The following is a 25421-nucleotide window of genomic DNA, read 5'->3' as shown; positions in this document are numbered from 1 at the left end:
GTTCTATTTTTTTAATGTCTGAATATATAAGGGATTTAAGTTCAAGGAATTTGTCCTGTTTGAAAGAGGTACATTTTTAATGGCTGTTATAAAATCAAAACGTGGCACCTATGCAGGCGGGATGGTTTTTGAGTATCTCTTCTCCTTCTCTAAACTATTTTAAGGCGTAGAAAATTGCATAAAGACACGTCTACATCTGTTATAATCTACGGAAGCAATAAATCTTTCTCTAATTTTGGTTTGAGTTTGATTATGTTTTAAGATTAAATGCACAATAATTAAATATATTATTGATGAAATAAATTGATCCCTTTGCCAGGAATCCTTGTCATTTAAAATTTACCGTATTTTGTTTCATTTTGTATGCAATGTAATTGGTCTTTTTATTTAAGTCTTTCCTAAAGGTATTTAGAAATAAACTTACTCCTACGAAAAAATTTCCTGAAATATATTCCCTGTCATCCAACCACCACAGACATTTTGGCGTTTGCCCCCACCCCTAGAAAATTTTCTGCCGGTGCTCTTGATACTCCACGGTGTAAACACCCTTGTTTTATAGCCTCTTATAATAAAATACTCATCAGTCAGACAGAACGCTTGTACTTTGTTCCAAATAGGGCTTCTCCGATCTCTGAATTTGTCATGGAAGACACAAAAGTTATGATTACACAGGTCGAAGTGACAATATAATTCCACAAAGGAAAGCAAAACATATTAATTTATTTTAGGCAATGGTTTGTAGACTATCATTAAACCAGGGATTCATTTTTTCTCTTTTTTTTGCACCTGCTTGACTTATGGAGCAGACTGAATTGGTAAATGAATGGTTCAAAAGTTGCAAAAAAAGATAAAAGACCTAAGTGTGAGTTATACTGATAGTTCACTGAAACCCAATTAGCGGCTTCTCATCAACTCTGTCAGCTTGTACATTTGCATAGTGGTTATTTTTATTGCGTCTTACTGTCACCAGAGTGACACACAGGCACTCGTAATTTTGATATTGTCCGGAACACTTTTTTGATACGCTGCTCGACTCTGTTCTTCTCGACATTCCTATGTGTCATGTCTTAATTATCAAATGTAGGCGGCAGAAAACTTATGATGCACAATTAACATTTGATCCAAATGGATTCCAATCCGATTACTGTGTAGGGTATTTGGTGCAATTAAAATTGATTTTCTTATAATTCGTTACTACAAAAATAAGAGTTTCCTGAAATGGGGCTCAAAAACTTTGAAAAAAATATTAAGAAGTTAGATAATTTTGTTAAGTATTAAATGGCCATCATCAGAAGAAAATGAGATCAGAAGAATTAAGAAACAAAAAATATGATAGAGTCTCACATAAAAGGCATAAGAAGTGACCTTGAGATACTATGAACCCCAAAAACGCTAGTTCAGGCGATTTCCGCGCTTTTTTCCTCTAGTATTCACTGTAGTTAATAAATTTACAGTGGGCGTGGTGCCTACTTTTCCCTTAATTAAGTGTCTCCCTATTTCTCTTTTCAAAACGTTTAAATTTCAGAAATGACGAGGGACTTAAAATTTCATGGGTGGAAACGATCTACATGCACTGTTTCTATTGAAAATCTAAGCTTTTCTTTTTAATGAAATTTCACAGACACTTTTTGTCTAGTAATAAAATATTTTTTGGGCGCAAGATTAGTTGTTTATAGCCTTTTGCTATTTTAGAACGTTCGAATATGCGTTCGTAATATACTTTTTAGCGCAATGAAAAAAAAACTGATTTGGTTAACGATTTTGTATACATTTCCCGTAGATATTTGCGTAATTCCGGCCAACCTTAAATAATACAGAAAACGAAAAAAAATGAAAGGGGTATCTGAAATAGGGTTCTCCGACTCTGTAAATACAAATCATAATATTCAGGCTCTGGCCCTGGCCGCTTTTGGCGTCTTATTCCTAATCTGGTCGAGGAAAGTGCAAGCCTCTTCAGAATTGCCATTTTCTGTTTGTCACGATTAAAAATGAAGGCCAAGTTGAAAATTTCACGATCAAAAGCTTCTATGCTGTCTCAGTGTTTACTTTCTTGTTGGTGTCTGCCAATTAAATTAGTACAAAAACACTGTGTTTACAATATTATGTTAATAAATTGTAAATAGTTTCATAACTAGACAACTTACCATGATGCTCCAGTTTGAGAATTAAACTGTTTGGAATAAGCCTCGATTAGAGTTAATTCTTTACTAGGCTACGTCTGACGCCATGTCCATGATTCTAAATTTGGCCTCATTGCTCATTTTAAGTTAAGTTTTTTTTGCTGCATTTAATCATTTTTTGTTGTTTTCGCTCGTTCAAGGCTTGATATCTTAACTAAGTTCACCTCTGCTGGTTAAAATTTTAGTAAGCGGAAGTCCTAGATACGTGATTGACATAACCGGAATGGATCTGCCCTATTTGGGAGAGTTGGGGGGGGGGGGGTAATTCTGAAAATAAAAAAGAGGTATTTTTAACTTACGAAGGAGTGATAGGATCTTAATGAAATTTAAACTTTGGAAGAATATCGTGTCTCAGAGCTCTTATTTTAAATCCCGACCGGATCCGGTGAAGGAGAAGTTGGGGGGGGAACCTCAAATCTTGGAAAACGCTTAGAGTGGAGGGGTCGGGATGAAACTTGGTGGGGAAAATAAGCAAAAGTCCTAGATACGGGATTGACATAACCGGAATGGAAATGGGAAGGGAAGGGGAATGAGGTATTTTTGACTTACGAAAGAGTGATCGTATCTTAATGAAATTTCATATTTAGAAGGACCTCGAAACTCAGATCTCTTATTTTAAATCCTGACCGGATCTAGTATCATTAGGGGGGGGGACCGAAAATCTTGGAAAACGCTTAAAACGGAGAGATCAGGATGAAACTTGGTGGAAAGAATAAGCACAAGTCCAAGATAGGTTATTGAAATAACCGGACCGGATCCGCTCTCTTTGGTGGAGTTGGGGGGGGGGTAATTCGGAAAAATTAGAAAAATGAGGTATTTGTAACTTACGAACGGGTGATCAGATCTTAATGAAATTTGATATCTAGAAGGATCTTGTGCTTTAGAACTCTCATTTTAAATCTTGACAAGATCAGGTCACATTGAAGGGAGTTGGAGGGGGAAATCGGAATTCTTAGAAAACGTGAAAATCGAGGTATCATACGAATGCATGATCGGATCTTAATGGAACTTGATAAATAGAAGAATCTTATGTCTCAGATGCTCCATTTTCAATTCGAATCGGATCCGGGGACATAGAGGGCTGGAGGAGGGATACAGAAATCAGGGAAACCGGAAATCTTGGAAAACCCTTAGAGTGGAGAGATCGGGATGAAACTTGATGGGAAGAATAAGCACAAGTTATAGATACGAGATTGACATAATTGGTACGGATCCGTTCTCTTTGAGGGAGCTGGGTATTGTTAATTTGGAAAAATCAGAAAAATTGAGGTATTTTTAACCTAAGAACGGGTGACCGAATCTTAATGAAATTTGATATTTAGAAGAAACTCATGTCTCAGAGCTCTTATTTCAAATCACGAACAGATCTTTTGATATTGGGGGGAGTTGGTGGGGGAAACCGGAAATCTTGGAAAACGCTCATAAATGTCGTAGATAGGTGATTGACGTAACCGGACTGGATCCGCTCTCTTTGGCGGAGTTAGGTGGTGGAATTCAGTGCTTTAGCGAGTTTGGGGCTTCTGGACGTGCTAGGAGGATGAAAATTGGTAGGCGTGTCAAGAAGCTGCAAAAATTTACTTGATAAAGTCGTTTTCTCCGATTCGACCATCTGGGGGGTTGAAGGGAGAGGAAAAATTAGAAAAAGTGAGGTATTTTTAACTTACGAGTGGGTGATCGGATCTTAATGAATTTTGATATTTAGAAGGACCTCGTGACTCAGAGCTCTTATTTTAAATCCCGACCGGCATTAAGCCTCTGATTTTCCTTTTAAAGCAATCTATTGACTCTTAGAATTTTGCTAGATCTCATAAAATATGAGCTCTTGGCTCTTGGCTCTTCCGACCTCGTCACAAGTGCCATATGAGTTCTTAGCTCTTGTTTTTTTAATGAAGATACAAAGAAGGTATTTTTAAAATCTAGGGTGGGTGGCAAAGGGGTGTATTTTTTTCAGTTTTATTACCAAAAAAGGTTTTTTCCAAAAATTTAGGTGACAATGAAATCTAGGGGTGGGGGCAGTTGAAAAACGAGACGTAAGATTTTCCAGGGATCATTGACAAGTCCAGAGATTATTTGTATTTGGAATTGAGGTAACACGGAATTGCTGAGGCTCGAAGAAAGGATTTTTTCATTGTATGCACCTCCGGTCTATATTCAAAATCTACGTGCAGCGTATCGTAAATCTGAATGCATTCGAACTGAAATCGGGAAGGAAATACATTATTTAATACACCAGGTATCCTAATGAGTAACAAAATTCGGAACACCCAACTGTATAATCGGGATTGTGCCCGATGATTATTTTAAAAGAACTTTCAATATAATCCTCCCACCTGGATATTTGACTGCTCTTATGATAAATAAAATATCTACCTAGTTAAATGCTGAGCAGCTAATTTATTAGCGGACTAATGGATAAACATTTTTCGGGCCGTCACTATTTTGCGCTTTCGGACCGCTGTATTTCTTTGGCGCAAGCAAATATGATGTCTTGATCTATTGGTCCTCTCCAGAAGTGGTCAGTTACACGGGCACACGGGGCTTAGGAGCAATCACTACTGTGAAAAGGATTTGTTGAAAACTCATTCACACAAGTTTCGTTAAAAGGAAACGCTCACTTTGAGTGGAGAAGACGGGAACCAAGTGCTACTACGACTGAATCTAAGACCTTATGGATGGCCACTAGCCCTAACTTCCAGTTCACATAATGGCATCCATATTCAACATGAAAGATTAAAGGCGAATGTTGCCCATTTAAGTATCCTGCTTCGGGGATTTTTTTTTCAAAGAGCTGATTAGTCGGCGCTTTCCGACGACTGATCTAAACTTTAACTTTTATGTTTATTTTTTTTTTATCAGTGGTAATTCAAACGGGGCTTTAGCATATTCGGAGTCGTGGCTATCACTACGACTTAGTAAATATTTTCCATTTATACGGGTCCAACCACGACAGTATTCGAGAGGAAGTGCCCGGAATCTAACCCCGATTGCGATTATGCAGAGTCCTGTGTGAATTGGCTACTTTGCTTGTGGAAGAAGAAATAAAGATGCTATTTCAGTACGGGAAAAGTTTGGTATTTAGCGAACACAGAAAAAGCAGCGTATTTCAGCAAGATTCATTATTGAGGAAACATTATAATGTTCTCAGTCACAGAAAACACAGTGAAGGTTTTGAAAATGGCGATGTTTGTTTTAAATGATTACATAAACTACACACTTTGCAAATTGCAAATTTTAACTCTTTTTGTATGAGGAAACCTCGGATAACCTCCGCACGAAAAGCTGCACAGTTTCGCGCATAGTATAATTGCTCTTTAAAAATGTACGGCGAGGAAGGGTCTTTTGAGGATTCTTTTCCGAGTATAAAAGGATTTTTAGGGATTTTATGACTGTATCTCGAGAAAAGGGAAGTGGAAACACTGCTATAAAGGGCTTAGTGTTGTACATGGACAGCTAAAACCTTGCATTGGATTTTTTTTTTAAGGAAAATCTTCAATGCATTTCTGTATACCCTGTTCTTAGCATACGGGTCAAAGAATCACTGATATGGGTATCATAGCTCTAAAGCTATTGAATCGAGATGACTTCGCATCGAATATTTCGTGCGTTGAAGTTCTTTTTTCAGCCCTTTTGGAATATAGAATGCAAAGCACTAATCTTCTAGATTTCAAACTAAATCCTCTACTTACAATTACATCAAACAGTTCGTGGTAACGAACTGTAGTAAGGAGCGACCCGGCTCAATAGTAACCAAAACTCTAAAAAATGGAATTTTGATACCAATAGCTATATCAAAAGAATCGCATTTCAATGCTGGTTTTAAATATATAAGTTTCATCAAGTTTAGTCTTACCCATCAAAAGTTACGAGCCTGAGAAAATTTGCGTTATTTTAGAAAATAGGGGGAAACGCCCCCTAAAAGTCATAGAATCTTAACGAAAATCACGCCATCAGATTCAGCGTATCAGAGAACCCTATTGTAGAAGTTTCGAGCTCCTATCTACAAAAATGTGGAATTTTGCATTTTTTGCCAGAAGGGAGATCACGGATGCGTGTTTATTTGTTTTTTTGTTTTTTTGTTTTTTTGTTTTTTTTCCCCAGGGGTGATCGTATCGACCCAGTTGTCCTAGAATGTTGCAAGAGGGCTCATTCTAACGGAAATGAAAAGTTCTAGTGCCCTTTTTAAGTGACCAAAAAAATTGGAGGGCACCTAGGCCCCCTCCCACGCTAATTATTTTCCCAAAGTCAACGGATCAAAATTTTGAGATAGCCATTTTGTTCCGTAGAGTCGAAAACCATAATAACTATGTCTTTGGGGATGACTTACCCCCCACAGTCCCTGGGGGAGGGGCTGCAAGTTACAAACTTTGACCAATGTTTACATACAGTAATGGTTATTGGGAAGTGTACCGACGTTATCAGGGGGATTTTTTTGGTTTGGTTGTGAGGTTCAGGGGAGGGGGCTATATGGGAGGATCTTTCCTTGGAGGAATATTTCATGGGGGAAGAGAAATTCAATGAAAAGGGCGCAGGACTTTCTAGCATTACTATAAAAAAAAACAATGAAAATGTAAACATGAAAAAGTGTTTTCAATTGAAAGTAAGGAGAAGCATTAAAACTTAAAACGAACAGAGATTATTACGCATATGAGGGGTTCTAAAAATACTCTAGCATAAAGAGCGAGGTATTTAGGAGGAGATAAATACTTCGCTCTTTATGCTAAAATTTTTTTAAATAATTTCAACTATTTATTCTACGGCCTTTCTGATTCAGGGGTCATAATTAAAGAATTGGGATAAACCAAGATTTAGTGTGAAGAGCGAGGTATTAACGAGGGGACCAACCCCCTCATATATATAATCAAAAAATTCTTAAGTTAATTCTTAAGTTACGTATTTTTTTTACTAATAAAAACGTTCGTTAAAAATAAAAGATCTAGTTGCCTATTTAAGCAACCGAAAAATTGGAGGGCAATTAGACCTCCTTCCCCACCCCTTATTTCTCAAAATCGTCTGATCAAAACTAAGAGAAAGCCATTTAGCCAAAAAAAGAATTAATATGCAAATTTCATTTTTATAATTTATGTACGGAGAGCCAAAATCAGACATGCATTAATTCAAAAACTTTCAGAAATTAAATGAAAAAACAAGTTTTTTTAAATGAAATTAAGGAGCGACATTAAAACTTAAAACGAACAGAAATTACTCCGTATATGAAAGGGGCTTTCCCTCCTCGACACCCCGCTCCTTACGCTAAAGTTTTTTATTGTTTTAAAAAGTAGAGTTGCGAGAAAGAATCAAACTTTAGCGCAAGGAGCGGGGTGTCGAGGAGGAAAAGCCCCTTTCATATACGGAGTAATTTCTGTTCGTTGTAAGTTTTAATGTCGCTCCTTACTTTCATTTAAAACAACTTGTTTTTTTATTTAATTGCACAATAGTACAAAGTTAACTGATGTGTGTTTTATAAGTAATCATACTACATAAACCATTAAATTAGAAGTTTTTCTGCAACAACATAGTCACTTGTCTCATCCTTGAAAAGAAAAAGAGAAAAATACGTCTCTGTTTATAATTAGTGATCTTTTAGCTCATTTGTCATCAACGCAACGGTTTCCAGACAAGAGCTGCACCCACTCCAACTCGTCACTTTTCCATCAAACTTCTTCATCTTAATTTTGACATCGCCTTCGGCAGGGTTGCCGCGAGTCTCTTCAGTTTATGATTATGTCTAATTTCATATCGCTTTGCTAGTTGCAAATGTGAGCTCAAGGCGCGATGTTTGATGAAATTTAATATATTACTAGAGTGTGGACTCTAGAAACCATGGTGAAGAACAGGATTAAAGTTACAAGTAGCGGATAACTGTTCTTGGATTGTGCCTTAAATTTCACTGCCATGAACCCTGTTTCGTATTGCTATTTAAACTAAAATAACTAATTTTGGCTATAATGATAGCCTACTTGTCGCACATATCTGATTTTTGCTAACCCCTAAAAAGTGCCTAAGAGTGAATTTATTTGTGTGCTAAAATATAAACAAGGGTTTGACAAGCAATTTCAGAACAAAAAAGTGACTGAGAATTCAAGCTTGGAGCGCTCGTATGTGCCAAATTTGCACATTGAACAAACATTCCTGAAGTTTTATTACTCTTTTGTGAACAAATTTTTTTTGCTAAGCCCCTTCAGTCGCACCTCTTTTAGAAGAAAAAGCTGAAAAATATTAGGATTAATAGCAGAACCATTATGGTTGACAGTTAGTGTGTGTTCACTTTTACAGTTACAGAATGGGGAATAATTTAGGGGTTACAGCAAAGAAATCTCCAAATCTGGCATGTGAGCCCTTAATTGTGTCATTCAATTTGATTGTGCCACTGCAAATAACAACCGAGGCGTAGAAAACAATATAAAAAGCATTTATTTTAAGTAGCGGTTCAATACTATTTCGATAGGCAAAGTCGTCATCCGGAATTCCAGACTTAATATAGGTGACAATTTTGTAATAGAACGATTATTATAAATTATTATTATAAATTATTATTATAAAACATTCTGCTCGAAACGTCTTTGTTTCCGGATCGTATGGTGCTTCCACATCAGAGGGATTTTCTGCAGTAAAAGTGATATTTACTCATCAATTCTGCCATATTACGGCTGTAGATATTGAAAGTGTTTTAGTTTTGTTAGAGAAGGCATGCCGAGGCCAGTGATTATCGGAATGACCCATAAATTAGTTTCTAAATCACAAGAAGTATCTTTGCTAGAAGAGATTGAAAATGTCTTTCGATATAAACTGCAAAATGCTTTTGATCTTGGGAGTGAAGATGAAGCAACCGATTGGTATTTATTTATTTTTTTATATACCCTTTTTCCTTGATGCTCACAATTATTTTTCATCTCCTAAGTTCCAATATACTGATATCAAGTATTCAGGTTAATGAACTTTTTTCAGAGTTTGATTTACCTTGTGTGCAGGTACGCACGGAGTTTTTTTTGGGGGTGTGCGCAATAATAAAAACAAATATTACCAAATAATTTGAATGAGGAGTGTCCAGAATTTCAAGAAACTTAGGTTTTCAGTGATGCCTGGATCTTGAGGTCCCTCTCCTCTGCATACGTCCCTGCTTATGTGAATTTTGTGAATTAGATATTATAAGATATTACGCTTTTTAATTGTTTGATTGGGAGAATTAATCTCGGGTCCCCCAATAGATTCTTAAATAAATGGAAATTTAAAAAATATTTCCGTGGGGCTTCGTGGATACGAGACCTAAACAATAAGGCTTGGTGATTGACTTGGGACTTGGCCCAGTTTAAAGAGGGAAAATTGACTTTGTTTTACTCCATATCAGGCACATATGGGGGATTTATTTCTGGGGGTAAAGGGGAGGGGTGAATTCCCAAAACGCAGAAGCAGGTGAACTATATGGAAAATTGAACGTGTTGTGAAAAGTGCAAAGTGGTTTTCACATTACTTAGGCAATTTTCTGTACTAAGTGTTTAGAGTAAGTTATGGGTGCTTGTCGATTATTAGAAACACATTCAAGAATTACGCTAAGGTTAAATCTTAGAAAACCGGTTTCATAGTTGATGATACAATGTATTGGACTTAGACATAATGCACTGGACTTGTATAATTTGGGATATATATTTGTACATTAGGGGGTGGAGTGGGGGTTAGGCTACATAAGGTTGGGTTAGGCTCCCTAACTTTGTTCCTAAAGTATTATTTTATCATCATGTTTTGTTATTTTTCACTAGGATTAACTTGACATCACTTTTTGGGTGTGTATCCAATAAGCGACAAGTACCCAGTTATGTATTACCCTTGAAACTTAAACAAATTCCTTCACACTAAACTAACAGAAAAATCGATAAAACCATCAGGGACATCATGTCAGATCATCATAATCACCATAATCAAATAATTCAAAAATTCAAAGCGGGGAATGGAGTGCTGGAGATTCAAGCTCTGATGGGGATTATGTTTGATGAAACAATGGCGTGAAAGGTTTTCGAAAAGTTTACTAATTTGTTTTCAAAATTTATTATTTGATCACCTAGAGATTTCATTTTTTTTATGTTGATATTTCCATAGCGTGCCATAATCTTTTGTATCATAAATTTGTTTTTAGAGGTCGAGTCTACTTGGCACTGCTTACGTTACGAACAAAATTTGAATTGTGCCATTACATAACGAATTGTAAAGTCTTCGGTTATGCTAGTGTGAAATGTTATACGGTGTAGTGTGGACGCGCCAAAAGAATATTTTTTCTAGAAAACATAGTTTCAATTAGTTTTATCTAGCGTGATTTCAACGACAAAAAATCGCTGAGTTTAAAGTCACTCACCCAAGTAACGAACCTGAGAAAAGTTACCTGATTTTTGAAAAGGGAGAAGCACTCCAGAAGGGCGAGCAATCATGGTGTAATTCTCCATTTGAATGGACAACACAGTGGTAGAGGTTTATACCACATCTATTGTCATCCCAAGTCCCTATCAGCAAAATTTTGAGATTTCGTATTGTTTCTGAGGAGTATGGTCACGAGTGTGTTTTTTTATGGCACTTGGTATTAACCAAGTGACATATAGCAATCGCAAATTCTGTCGGTCCCGGTTTTGCTACTTTAGGCACTTTAGGCGCTTAGTATCAGGTAAGCTAGGACGATGAAATTTGGCAGGTGTATCAGGGACCGGACCAGATCAAATTAGAAATAGTCGTTTTCCTGATTATTATTTTTTTTGCAGGCCTCGAGAATTAGGGAATTTTGTGGGGAAACCTAGTAGCCTATCTACTTTTCACATTCAGTTTTTTTTTTAGTTTGGTTTCTAAATAGGGTAAAAAAGAAAGAAAAAGCTTAAAAGGTCGGATTGAATAGTTTAAGTAGATGCTCTTCTAAAAGTGAATTGGCAAACAAAAATCCTTTGGGATCCATTTAAAAGGGCTAACCTTTCCAGAACAAAGCTTTCTGGAAGGGATTTGTATCTGATGTTTTGTGTTTTGGTTGCCAAATCAATCACCTCTATAATAGAAGCAATTGAAAAAAAAATAATAATAAAAAAAACACACACACAAAAGATATACGTTGCTGAGTTTTCACTGTCAATTTCACAGTACGAGTCATCTTGTGAAAATAATGTTTAACTTCTTTCCTGTAGTGTTTTGCATATATTCGTAAGTCTGGAGAATGTCGAAGCCTATTCTAGTATGCATTTACTTAAAGTGGCTTTACAAAAACCCTCTAACATCCACCTCTAAAAAATTTTTATGTGATTTCCAAAATAACCTTTTATTTTTATATAATTTCTTTACTAGCGTATGAAGTTTTGGATCAATCAAGTTCTTTACGCTGAGATGTCCAAAGAGTTAGTTATATCAGTGGCCATATTGAGGATTATTGTTCAGAGGGGGGGGGAGGGTATGAAAATCTTAAAAAATAATAAAAAATGTGTTTATATGCATTTGTAAGGTATTTATGAGTCGGAGAAACACTTAGGTGGGGGGTCAAACCCCTTAAACTATCCCCTGGATACGGCCTTGGTTTCATCTGCTTTGAATATGAATGTCTTATCAATTCTTTAAACAGAAACCCTTTTTCCATGGAAAAATCACAACCCGTCATTAAACAGGTCTATGCGCCAATTACAGTCAAGCATTTAAAAGATTAGCTGAGCCCCTTCTTCTATTTTCTTCTGTTTTTCTATTTATTTCACATGATAAAATAAAATTAGAGCAAAATGATGATGAAGATCCAATTGGATTCTCCTTTTTTTGAAAAGCTTTTTATATTTTCTCCTTTTTTTGAAAAGCTTTTTATATTATGTTTTGTTTGTCATTTAAATCGCTTCTACTTATTTTTGCCAAAAACGAAAGACAGAACTTATATAGCGTGTGAAGTCAAAATAGACCTATTTGGTTGGGCTAGTTTCTGCTAAAATCTACCCTTTAACGTGAGTGCTAAGAAATAATTTCTGGGCTGCCCAAAAAGCAAGAAAAAAAAATGTCAGTAATACTTCCTTGTTCAAAGATAATAATGACTGTAGTATTTATTCATGTCTTCTTTGCCTTTATTGTTTCTGTTAATAATGTGTTCCATATTAGTCAAAGATGGCTGCTCAAAGTATGCCAGAATATGTAATTTTAATATCTCACAGGAAAATAGCCATTAAGGAAACCTTTCAACAATGCAAGTTGTCGGAAAAAAAATTCAAGGTTTTTTCGCGAATTGAAAAATTGTTTTCTGAATGCTTTTAGTAATTATTGTAATATCTATGGTAATGAAAATCACATGAAAGCTGACCACGGGAAAAACAGATGTAATATGAGACTTCCTTTCATTGAGTTTGTGTATGTATTGGCTTCAGTGTTGCCACATTCAATTTGGATTGACCTTAAATCAGCAGTTTTTAAAGCACATACATCTTTGAAATACGGCTGTACATTAGTGGTGGATGTTGGTGTTATAACTATTCCTACTATGGAGCAGGATTTCCACAGAAATTACGTTTTAGTTTCAGTTACTGTATATACAATATCCTAAAGATAATGCACGATCATTACAAACATAAAGACAGCGACATTGTTCGGGAGCACTGTCAAGTGCTGCAGTAATATCTGGTCTGCTTCGCCGCAAAAGAGACCTAGGACCAGCAATTCTTTCTGTGGCCTTCGAAACTTTTGAAAGGGTATACCCCAATTTTAATTCAATTTTATTGTTTGTTCCCTTTCTAATGAATGGAATTTGGCTCTGCAAAAGAATTTTTCGTAGTCTCTAACTCACCTCGGGAATGAGTAATATGTGCCGGTGGCAAGCATCTAACCCCTTTCTTTTGTTTCTGTCATGCTCAATAATAGTTGCACCAACTGGCAAAAGCTATAAAACCATCATTGCCAAAGGTTATCATAGCTCAACAGCTGACTGCTACCTAAAATATAAAACCTAGACCAACCCGGATAGTGTGAAACCTGTGTAAAACATGAGAATGGTGATTAAATTAAAAAGTAAATATTGTACTCTGAAAAGTTGTTTTTATGATACAGTGAAATAATACTAAAAAAGTAGCATAAAACTCTAAGTACAAACAGGTTTTTAACTTGGTGTAGCTGATGCCTCAAGTACTTTTGCCCAATTTCCCCCTTATAAAGTAGGTTTAAGTCTTCCAATTGAAAGCTATGTCCTCATGAGAAACAACCAAAATGAGCTATTTTTAGGTAGTAAATATAAAAGACAAGGATTTTTGGATGATTTAAAAGGGATTGGCTATATCAGAATTTCTAATCGGTAGCAACTTGGTCCTCCATGGAGCAAAATCGCAGTTTGATACCACAAAATGGCAAAAGACGCCACTTTCCGTGGCGGAATCTTTTGGTCACTCTAAAAGAGCTCTAGAATTTCAATTTCCTTTTGAATGTTATCCTGAACTTCTAGGACCACCATTTCAATACGATTTCCCCTGGGAAACCAAAAAAAAAAAAAAAAAAAAAAAAAAAAAAAGATAAACATGCATCCATGATCTTCCTTCAGGAAAACAAAATTCCACTTTTTTGTAGTTAAGACCTTGAAAACACCACTATAGGGTTCTCTAATATGCTGAATCCAATGATGCGATTTTCGTTAAGATAACTGCCTTTTTAGGAGTGTTTTCCCCATTTTCGAAAATCAGGCAAATTTTCTCAGGCTCATAGTGCTTGATGTTTGATACTAAACTTAACGAAATTTCCATATTTGGAATCAGTGTAAAAAGGCAATTCTTTTTATTTATTTATTTATTATCAAAATTGCTTTATTTACAGTTCTGGTTACTATTGGTCCGAGTCACTCCTTACTTTCAGTTCGTTACCACGGACTGTTTGATTCTACACCATGTATTCTACAGGTATTTTGGAAAATAGGTAGAATATTCCAGAACCTTTTCCTTTCTTCATTCCTTTTATTTGTCTAGATTTCCCTTTGGCTGCTCAATTTAAAATACGGGGATAATTTTAAATGAAAAATGTTTCAGGGCCGGAGTTGGGGAATCCCTGGGGGTATGAATGCGCCAGACCTCAGTTTTTACGTATCCCGCATCAATAGGACTACGACTTATTACAATAGACTGCAATTGATTTTTGTCATTGACAACCAGCAAAAAAAGGAGGGACTTAACCTTATTCCTACGGCTGAACGGTGCCAAAGATTTCACGCATGTTTTTCCTTTTGGAGGCATGAAATAAGCGTTTCCTTCTGGGAGAAACAGACTGCTAAAAAACTTCACTTTAAAAAAATTCTCAAAGAGCTACCAAAAAGCCCCCCCCCCCTGTGCTAGACGATTTTTTACTGGTTTTGCACATAAAAGAGGAATTTTCATTATTTAGCCTCAATGAAGAATTTAATTTCTTCTTCTTTTTTTCTACCAAGAGAATTATCGATTTTCATACTTGCCAACAAAAACCGATTTTCTTAAGTTATGGTTATTAACCTAAAGAGCATAATTTTTTTAGACTTTCATTTAGTCTTACTCTTTTATTAGAGATAAGAACGTTAACAACCACCAATCATGTATCAAGCATGAAAATTAGCTAATGGAAATACTAGGAATAATCATTCACCATTAGACTGCATGTTTTAATAATCTGTAACCGAACATTTTAAGAAATGTAGAAATTACTAGTTATAGGTTTGACCCTCCAGTCATTCTAGCTGAATGCCTTCTTTGCGTGTGTCATTTTCTTGATTTTTGGTCTGTAGAGATCAGAGTTAATCGTTCCAGTAATTACTGAATAATTACTTTCTGCTGATTTATTCAACGATTTTAAGGAGTCAGCTTTTACGACTACCTTTATAATTTGGGATTGGTCCGGTGATGCAGACGCATAGAAAAAGGTTAAAGGTCAGAAAAGTTGGATGTCGTCGAATCATCGGCCTAAGGGCTGGATCTGGGATCGTCGACTCTTCAAATTAAACTACTGAAAATTCCAAAAGATAGTAGGAAAATTGTAAGAGCTGGATGGGGACTTCATTAAAAAGAAAATCTGCACTGTTATTTTTTACACTGTTTTCTTTTTCAAATCTAGATTAATGTATTTGTAAGTTTCTGTAGGTTATGGCCTATGTTTTCTGTCCCCTTGCTTCCGCCATGAAACCATTGTTTTACATCAAATTGGTTTTAACTGATTTTCTAGTCGACGCCTAACCGATCAAACTAAACCAATGAAAAATCTACAACACAGGAAGAAATTCCTTTTTGAGGATAGTGAAATCAGCCCATTTGGTTTTACTATATTTTCTCAAAGCATCTCTCCATGCACGTCAATTGAGGGGGATTGATAATTTTCTCCTGAATTTTGAAAAACAAATTTTTGGTGTTTTTCCTTGAAGACAAAAAATCGAAAAACAACAGAATTGGCCCCCTTTTTAAAAAATAGATTTCCCTTCCCACAACATTTTTTTTCGAATGACCCTTGTCCTGGTAATGTAGGACCACTAGTTGGATAGGATCTACCCTCGAAAAACGCGAACACTATCTATGACCATTCTTCTATGGAAAATGTGAACAATCTAGTGCTCTCTTAAATGTGGAGGGGGATTGCAGCTTCTCTCAGACCTGCTTTTAAAATTTAAGTAAAATTTTCAACAATAGTTTGATAAAGATAATTATCCCCGAAGAACTACAGCCCTTAAAATGTTTCCCAAAATGGATACTCTGAATGCAAAGAATGAATTTTATGGTCGAAATTTCCACGTTTTTCAAGATGGTCATTCGGAAAAATCTTGTTTTAGAGGCTACTTCCCCTATCTGTCATTTTGTCTGTGAAGGTGAGCATACGAATATAATCTTTTATGCTACACTCGAAAATATTTTTGTAATAAATGGTTAGTGATCACCCCAAAACACCGATATTGCAGATTGCGTCAGAATTCATTCCTCAGAATGAAACGAATAAGGGGATGGTAATTTTTTCCCTCCATCCATTTTATCTGAAGGGCCTTTCACTGAAACTTAGAGAATATGTATATAAATTTATTTTTTTTAAAGCATCAGGCATTCCCCCTCCCTATAAAAAAGATCCAGATCCAAAATCTTTGTTTTGGACCACAAAGTGACTGAAATATCTACTCTGATGTGGTGCAGTCTCTTTTGTTACTTAAAAGAGGCACTAGAACACAATTTTCGTTTGAATGAGTCCTTGTTCATATACGACGGCCACTGGCTTGATAAGATCACCTCTAGAAAAAAAAAGTCTGTGATCAACTATTCTTCTCGGGAAAGATGCAAAATTTCGTAGTGGGTGCCTGAAACTTCTGCTTCAAGGCTATTATATATGTTGAATATGATGCAAAAAAATTGTGAAGATTTTCCCTCTTTGTGTGGCAGCTATTCCCTTTTTCTAAAGCTATAAAATTGGTGATGCTATAACTTACCATTAGCTACTTTAAACTCCATGAGCTTTATATCTTCGTAATCAACATAAAACACATCTTTTCGACGCATGCATTGTTTATAAGGTTCTTTATTGGGGTTTTAGTTCCTTTTGGTAGTTGTCGCTCTTTACTTAAAGTGCGTTATCACGAACTGTTTGATGAACCGCTCAAACTGTTGAAGTCGTTATTTGTATTTCTAAGTTAATAGCGCAATAATTGGGCTCTCCTTCCAACCTCTTAAGCTTATTTACCAAAAAACAGAACCTTTAACACCAATTATCCTAATTCAAAACTGTATTCGGTTTAGTTTATTGTGCTCTAGTTAAAATTTTTAACTTCAAATGATATGACGGTAGTTTTTGCTTCCGTAGATTTGTTCCCAAATTGGATGCCGTCAAACAATTAGTATAATTAGTGGTAACAGTTATATTTCACCACATGCGAAATAAAGGTGTTTCTTTGTTTGAAAATTCCATCTTTCTAGACAATAAGTAAATGTTTTACTATGCGCATTAAATGACTAAGGTGGATGTGCCTGCCCCCCCCCCTTATAAGAAAAAAAGATATACAAGAGTTCTGCGGTTCTGTAATATTGTTCTGTTGTATACAAGACAATTTTTACCCTTTTCTGGCGAAACCAAAAAAAAAATTCCTCTAACCTTTCCTTTATAAAAATCAAAGCTGAATCCCCCTCTCAAAAAATAATAATCTGAGGATGGTCTTCTTGACTGGACCTCATACATGAAGTCATACATTAACCAAACCGTACGCGGTATGTGCGTTTGGGTTGGGCCACTGACAGGGCTTCTGGTATTTAATTGTTTTGAGCCCCTCATCGGTCTTTTTCAGTAGCTCCGCCTTTGTACTTTTTTCAAGGATTTCAACAGGGCAGGTGAAGGATCTGTGCCCCTTCCTCAAAAAGATAAAATGACAAAAGTTTAAAGATTGGGGGGATATGAAGTTTTCTTGGCAAAATATTTTCTTTTTCAAACCTTAGCACATTAGAAATAAAGTGTTTAAACGTTCATCCTCTCTTGAAAAAACAAATTTTACGGGCATCCTGACGTTTCTCAACATAGTTTAGTTTCAGAAAATAATTTCTAATTTTTCATTTTCGAAACTATTTTTCGTCTTTCCATACATTTCTAGTCTTCAACGTCTTTTTCTTTGTTTTTAGGCCAGGGGAGGTGTACAGAGCAAGTGGAGATGGTTCACCTCTGAGCAAAAGTTTCAATCAATTACCACAAAGTTCTTCTCCAGGTCAAACCCAGTTTCTAGAAAAGCTACCGCCACAAAAGCTTGGATCGAGAGATCTATATTGTGATTCTAATGCAAATCTAAAAGTGACAAGCCCAAGGGATCACTATCCACAGGTGAGCTTAGGATTTTGCCCTAAAGGTGTCTTTTTCTAAGCTTGATTCCTATGCTATTTCAAGTTTGGATCTTCTACCATCATTTACCATCATCAAACTCTCAATTTTTAGGCCTATGGTCGTGATACTTTATTTCAACATAAGGTTATTATAAGAATACACAAATTCCTTACTAGGTTGCACTAAGTCGGATCCCAATGTCTCTACTAACAAATGGCAGTACTTTGGAATGTTGTCAAAGAAGTATTAAAAAAAAAAAAATCCAGGGACGCTTTCTCCATCTCCCTTTGATCAATTTTTATTTGCATTTTGTTTCGTATCAATTGTAAAGAAATAGAAAAAAAAACATCAGAACTTGCACATCCTGCTTCGTACATCCTTTTGTTATATTGGAGCGTGTATGTACAAAGGGGGAGTCGTATGATTTCTTAAATTTAGACAATAAAGGGGAGGGTGATAATATCCGGGCGTTCCGATATTATCAAGATGAATTCTACGATTTCTTAAATATGCTACATAGTCTGCATGTTTCGTATACTTATATCAAAGTTATGCATCCTCCTCCATATAAGTGGGATCATGTTTATGTACCTTTATTTGAACTTCCTCATTAAAAAAAAAAGAAAAAAAAAAAAAAAAAAAAAAAAAGGCCTATCGAAAATAGATAAAAAATAATACTTAAAGACAACAACTCGGAAGGTGGATCAAATTTTTGCGTCTTCCTTTTTGCTCATACCATTACTTACGGCACCATTTTACAAAAAAGCAATAGCAATGATAAATTGGCGCAGGTCTTTCATGCTAAAGCAGGTCTTATATGTAGACGCTTTGAAAACGAACATTTCAATGAATACAATTATATTCTCTGCTTGTATAATCAGAGCCAACACTAGCGTTGTGTGTCTATGCTTTCAAGGTAGGCTACTATTCGTTATTTATATATTTTTTCCCCGGCCACTTTAAAAGGAAGGGGTGGTTGTATAAACTTCAAAGCTGGCTGTTTGATTGGAAATATAAAGTTTTAGTGCCCTTTTGAAAGATTGACGGTGATTGGCGGGAAGAAGCCCATTTTCATGCCCATTTTGCCACTCCCACAACCACCCATAATATCAGATCAAAAGAACCAATAAATATTGATACAGGGATAAAATGACCTCCCAGCCCCTGGGGCAATTGCTGAAAATTATACAAAATACTAATTACTTACACATAGGTTTTATAGTAAAAAATGGGGAGGGGTTAATCTATGTATCCATTTGGCTCGGAATTGTTTGCCTGGGCCATGGCAAATACACAAATTTCTGCGATAAGGAAAGTCTTTGGGAAATATATTTTATTGAAGATAATGATGTTAAGAGGCCCAGATATTGACAAAAAAACTTGTCTTCCATGATCAATTTGAAAATCACAGCTGTAAGTCTCGGGCCAAGAGGGTACAAAACATTATCATGAGGCACCGTTCCAAAAATGAAACATCAAAGGGAAAAAGCTTCTTCATACGAGAGGCAACAAAACTTAAATTCTCTCGTCTTTTGGCTAAACGGGCCTAAATATGAAGGAGAAAATGGAACAGAATTATTTTACCCGAAAATGTAGCCGGATAGAGGATCAAAAAGGACCAATAAACTTTTTGTCTGAGTAGCTTTAGAATTGAAAGTAGAAGTAAGAACCCTAATGAACGAAAGTAGTTTAGGTTGGGGGCTTAGTTACCTGATAAATGTGCCCGAAAAAAAGTTATTTTTCTGACCATCTTGAACTTTTATCCTTGAAACCCCAAGACAAAAGGAAAAAGAAAAAATGTTTATAGTTTCCCACCAAAAATGGACCAAATGACCCTTTTCTCTTAATGGATTGAAACTTGGAATCCGTAAGCTCATGAGCCAAGGGATTCCTGATGCCCAAAAATTTTGGTTCGAGATAAGGACCCCCAGAACCGGGTGCTAAAAAATGTTTTCTTTCTTTTATATTTAAACTCGTATTTGAAATTTATCAATAATTTCTTAGACAACACTACCTTTCCATCAGTCGTGCCTACAAACAAGTTCATTATTATATACCGGATTTGGAGCTCATTCCGGTCAATACACCCTGTCTACATTTCTGAACTGTCAAAATTGATTTCTTTATTAACAATTTTTACCACGCCTAAACGAAATATATATTTGCTTCTCATAGAATCCTTACTACCGTTTCAATAATATCTTAGTTCTTCACTTTCACTACCTCGCCCCCCACCCCCCGCCGTAATAATTTCTGGAACATCCGGGATTTAAAGCCAACGTCTTATGATCGAGGACGGAAAAATCCTTTGCCGAAAAATTTCTCCATCTTTTCCCTTCTTCGAGCAGACATAACGGGGGAACTTTCAGCAAAAGGGGGTTTACATTTATAAAATCTGCTAATATTCAAATCAACCACTATTTGGCAATGCGTCAGGTATCTAACGAACAAATTTGCATCGGCATCTTGATTCAAGGAAGGCTCTTACTTTTTTTTTCTTTAATTAGGATGTATGAGGATGAATGATTATTACTATGTAAATTGTATTCTGTAACTCACCTCCCATTCACATTCATCGTTTTCAACATGTGCACTAGTTTGTCCATATTAGAATTCACGGGTTTAAGTTTATTGCCAGTGACGAACTTCAGCATAAGTAATTACTTTTAGTGCCCAACGAATTTTGTTTTAGTGCAGTTATTATCGTTAACATGATTATAAGTTGTTTTTACCACTGACCTCCAAATTATCCATATAACAGCCATGCTTTAGTGTGATACGCCAAGACTAATTCATCATAAGTGTCGCTAGACAATATACAAGGAAGTCTTTGAAAAATATTATGACGATCTATTTCTCTCCGTTTTCTATCAGTTCAACAGCACCCAAGTGTTGCTTAAACTCTACATCGCGTTTACTTATAATTTTGGTTTTCAATACGGTCTCATAACTAATAAAATATTACCATTATTATATCAGAAAGCCAAAGAATCTGTCAAGAGAAAAAAAGGATCTAGAGAAAATTATCCCAATTATACTATTTTGAGGCAGCCCAAATACTCCTATTGCCTTCTGGGTACTTGCTTTCTCATGGACATTGAGGTTGAGTTAAGTTCTTCATCAATTGACACACTGTTGAACCGGTTTCTTCGTTAATTTCGTTCAGCTTAGCGGGAGACAAAACGAAGACAGGTGACATAATAGATGGGAAATATATAATTTGGGCTATATATTTGCACTTTAGAGAGGGTGGGATGGGGGTAAAGCATTTGTATAATGTGAAGTCTAAAAAAAATTTATCTTCATAGTATTCAGAATAATTGTACTTAACACATTTTGCACGCAAACCCGCTAGACTTTATCCCCCCTCCCCTCTAATATGCAAATATATGGTCCAAATTTACTTCTAAAGTATTATATTTTCATCACATTTTGCGATATTTCCTTAGGATTAGTCAGAGATATAGGTTCTACTTAGCTTCTATATGAATAGGCGCTATGACAGACAAGTACCGAAGACATTATACCGCTTTGAAGGCACTACGGAATTTTCACATCTATGTACACCTAAGACAACCAATTCCCATCCTCTTGATTCCATTCCATGACACTACATTTCATTTTGTTAATACGAATATGTTAATTCAAAAGTGATAAGAGAAAAGACCCCACGGGATTGTAAAGTCAGATGCATTGCACACGCTCACAAAGTGATTCTAATCATTGACGCTAAAAAGGCGTTATTAATAAAAAAGATGTCATATCTGGAACTTGGAACAACCATGTCTAATTCAGTATTAGATTTCTGTTTAGAAAAGTACTTAAAATGCATTATTGATCACGCAATCTTAAGCGTTAATTTATGATGCACCCAAGAGAGTTTGTTTGCAAATTTAGGTCCACAAGTTTCGCTTTCAAGATTGAAATCTCGTCTTGTCTTGTCATAGAATAAGATTTGTGACATCATTAAAACCACTGTGATCAATCAACTGTCAAAGAGGCAAAGCAGGCTATTTCAATTGATGAACATTTTTCAATTTTGGTAGCCAACATAATATGAAAACCAGAACTCGGCTCCCCCACAGTTTTATCCCAAGGGACCGAAGCAGAGGAGAAGTAAATGTACGTTATTGATTTTAAAGTCATAGATATGAGGGACATAAGCATGATTTTTTTCATGGGTGAAGGGGGAGGGGGTTTAGCACAACTGTCTAAAAATACAATAGCTATAGGACCTATATCGAAAATACCAGTAATTATTGGAAACCTAGAAAACGTTCAGATAGTTTAAGGGGCTTCGTGTTCAAAGGCTGGGGGGGGGGTCAATTCAAGAAAATATAGGAGTGGCCAATTATTTTAATTTTGTTAATGGAAAGACGCAAAAAGACATTTTCAAAATATATGGGCCATACCTATCCTTGTTCAATAGTGCATGTTATACTCTCGTACATAAATTGGTTTGCCTTCCTAATAAGTTTGATTTAATGCAGTACAAGCTGGGGTATAGCTCCAGCATTTTATGGGGGGACAAGAGGGTCAATATACGGATAGTAAAGGGCCTGGGCTATATAATATTTTTTCTCTAAATTATTAGAGGGGGTGGGGGCAACTGCCCCTGCCCAAATTTTTGTTGATTAGAAAATCTTCTAATTCAGTTTTGTTTGTTACATTCTGAAATTTATTGATATGGATTCTACTATTCATTGTCCTTTCTTAGTGATATTCTAAAGTTTTTGTTATTACTGAATTCCTGGCATTTCGAATAAAGATAGGCGATTATTATTCAGCCTGGGGAATCGCAGCCCTCCCCCTAAGGATTACAATCAAAGGGTTAGAGTCGGTCATTAACTTCCCTGTAGAAATTATGCATCTAGGTGTCGTTGCTCTAAAATCACTTGCAGCCCATCATCTCCATTATTAGAAGAAATTATCCCTAAATACGCAAGACAAATACTTCTTAAAAGGTAATTCAAGATACAAAATAGCTATCAATCCAGCTCCATCTTTTTATTTAAGAATCTACCTTTGGTACTTGTCGGTTATTGGAAACAAACCCAAGAAGTGAAGTTAGGGTAATCCTAATGAAACATGATGATAAAATAATCCTTTAGAAACAAAGTTATGGAAACCTAACCCAACCTAAAGTATGACCATTCTCCATTTTCTTGCGAAGTTTAGTATAATACAGCTGTTCGATAGTCGAAACTTTATGCAGTCATCGCGTCCCGCACTTAGGGAAGTGCTTTGATTGTTGTAGTTGTAGGGCCTTGGCCATCAGAAAAACCAATGGGTGTAGAGGAAGTTCTTTTTTTCTTGAAATGACCACAATGGTTTGCTGATAAATTAAATCAGTTCAATATAACTAGTTCTTGCTAGCAGATGCTCGTATAAATGTAAAAACGTCATCAAAAGCTCACTAATCTCTCCGTTTCTTTGTTCATTCAAAAAAAAGACCTCAATAATAAAAATATTACATTAATGACGGTTTGAAGCTCCAAAGGTTCGACCGCTGTAAACATAAGTAATAAGGAAGAAAGAGTAACTAAAACTTTTTTCTTTTAACAAATTTTTTTTTAACTTTGATTAGTTTTATTCAACCACATTTTGAAGAAGAAACATACTTTTTGAAAATTTCACTTTTTTAAGCAAAGGATTAAAGACTGAGCTCTTAAATTTTTATTCCACTAAATAATTTCTGTTTATATTTTTGGATGTTTAGAGCCAATATTTATGCGCCTTATTGTGCATGAATTTCCAATTTTTCATGAAATGCAAATTCAATAGAAAGAACGAATGACCAAAGATAACCGTATGTACCCTTACTTTCTAAGAAAAGAATCCAATGGCCTCCACTCTATTAGCTGATGCGCCACTCTGAGAAATTCCAGAATCGTCAGCTTTATTAGTTAAATGGTCTATAATAACGGAATATTTATCTGGCATATTTGCGTACTTGTATAGCGCCAACAACTGCTGTTAAGCGGGAAAAAATACCACAAATTCACACTTGGCTCTCGTATGTTTTTTGTTGCTAAAAAAGCACTCAATCTAAAATTCTCATTCGAATGAACCTTCTTTCGATAACTTAAGACTACTGCATCGATACAATCGCCCCCAGGTAAAAAAAAATCGCATTCTAAATAGCAATTTTAGGTTTGTCATAAAAAAAACTAGGGCCGCACCCATTACCGTTCTCGGGGAAAATATAGGATTTCGCGTTTTCAAAGATAGAGACTTGGCATATCTGAAATTGGCATCTTTGATATTCTAGATTGAATGGCGTAACATTTTTTAATATAACTCCTTTTTCGGGGAATGTTTCCCTTTTTTCTTAAATTGCGCAAACCTTCTCAGGCCAATAAATTCTTATTGACAACTGTTCTAAATGAATTTTAGATATCAGAACCATGGCGACAAGCTTGCTACTTGTCGCTGTAAAAAACAGCAACTGAAACGTCGAATCGACGCCATTTGCGCCAGTAATGGCTCAGGAGGATCTTTATCCTATTTTAACCATGACGAAAAACATGATGTGGGGAGCGGGTATAAATCCTAAAAAAAAAAAAATCAGCGATTAAAATGGAAAATATAAAAAATGATTGGCAAAATCGAAGAATTATTGAATTCTTTTGTGTGATGAGGGGGGGGGGGAGTTCACGTGCATGAAATCCCTATTCTGTGAGTGTGTTTCCAGCTCAGTGTTTAACCTACCTTTTTTAAAAGTTATTTGTCATGAACTATGTGAGTAGATTTCTGGATGGTTTAATAATAAGCTCAGTTCCGCGCTTCGTTTTGTCGGAATAATTTTCCCGTAATCAGTTATGATCTCAACGACCCAAATCATTAATTTTACACCATGTGGAATTAATTACAAGAGATAATCAAATGCTTTGATATTTGACACCAATTCGTCTAAGAAAGCTGATAATCGGTTGTTTTGCAGAAATGAAAGCTACAAAAAAATCGTGAGAACTGAGAAAGGTCATAACTTTGGTATCTAGGCCCAGCGTGTTCTCTGTATTTACTGCTTCTCCGAGGCTGGGTTCAATCTATCATTCGCATTCAGTTTTAAAGTAGTCATTAGGTCAAGGAAAAGGATAGAAAGTTTCATTGCTCTAAGAAAACCTCAGGTTGTTTCATATCGCAGTTGTTAATTTAGCTTTCCCCCAAGCTTGTTGCAGGCAATCTTGACGATTTTTTTTTTTTTTTACAAATATGTAGAAACTAGTAAAATATAGTTAACTTTATGTTTTTTTTTTGTTCATTTACCTTGAAGGGATAGTAAAAAAAATAGACAGAAGTCCTCCAGTATCATTTAGGCTGAATGAATTCTGTTCAGTATCAGGGGGTCGAAATTTGCCTCAGAGAAGCTTTAAAATCCCACGTATATGCTTCCCTAGCTCTTCCCTCTAAATTTCATACCCGAAAAAATCTGTTTGTGTGTTAGGTGAAATAACGAAAAAAGAGTAAAAG

At 35.7% G+C, this 25421-nt stretch overlaps 1 protein-coding gene across 5 annotated transcripts in view; it reads left to right on the top strand.

Annotated features, from left to right (window-relative positions):
- The window catches only part of LOC136032025 (ankyrin repeat and BTB/POZ domain-containing protein 2-like), a 195492-nt gene that overhangs the window by 69692 nt on the left and 100379 nt on the right, over nucleotides 1–25421 (top strand). For 4 of the 5 annotated variants that reach the window (XM_065712108.1, XM_065712106.1, XM_065712107.1 and 1 more), the window contains one exon: nucleotides 17753–17948. In XM_065712108.1, the coding sequence (XP_065568180.1) occupies nucleotides 17753–17948 (196 nt within the window). Of the gene's footprint in view, nucleotides 1–8702; nucleotides 9014–17752; nucleotides 17949–25421 lie in introns of those variants that run through there. The other variant, XM_065712105.1, reaches the window with a different exon arrangement.

This window comes from Artemia franciscana, chromosome 10 (assembly GCF_032884065.1).
Source record: "Artemia franciscana chromosome 10, ASM3288406v1, whole genome shotgun sequence".
Lineage (NCBI taxonomy): Eukaryota > Metazoa > Arthropoda > Branchiopoda > Anostraca > Artemiidae > Artemia > Artemia franciscana.
The sequence above is the reverse complement of the archived record's forward strand: the minus strand, read 5'-3'. Positions and strand labels throughout refer to the sequence as shown.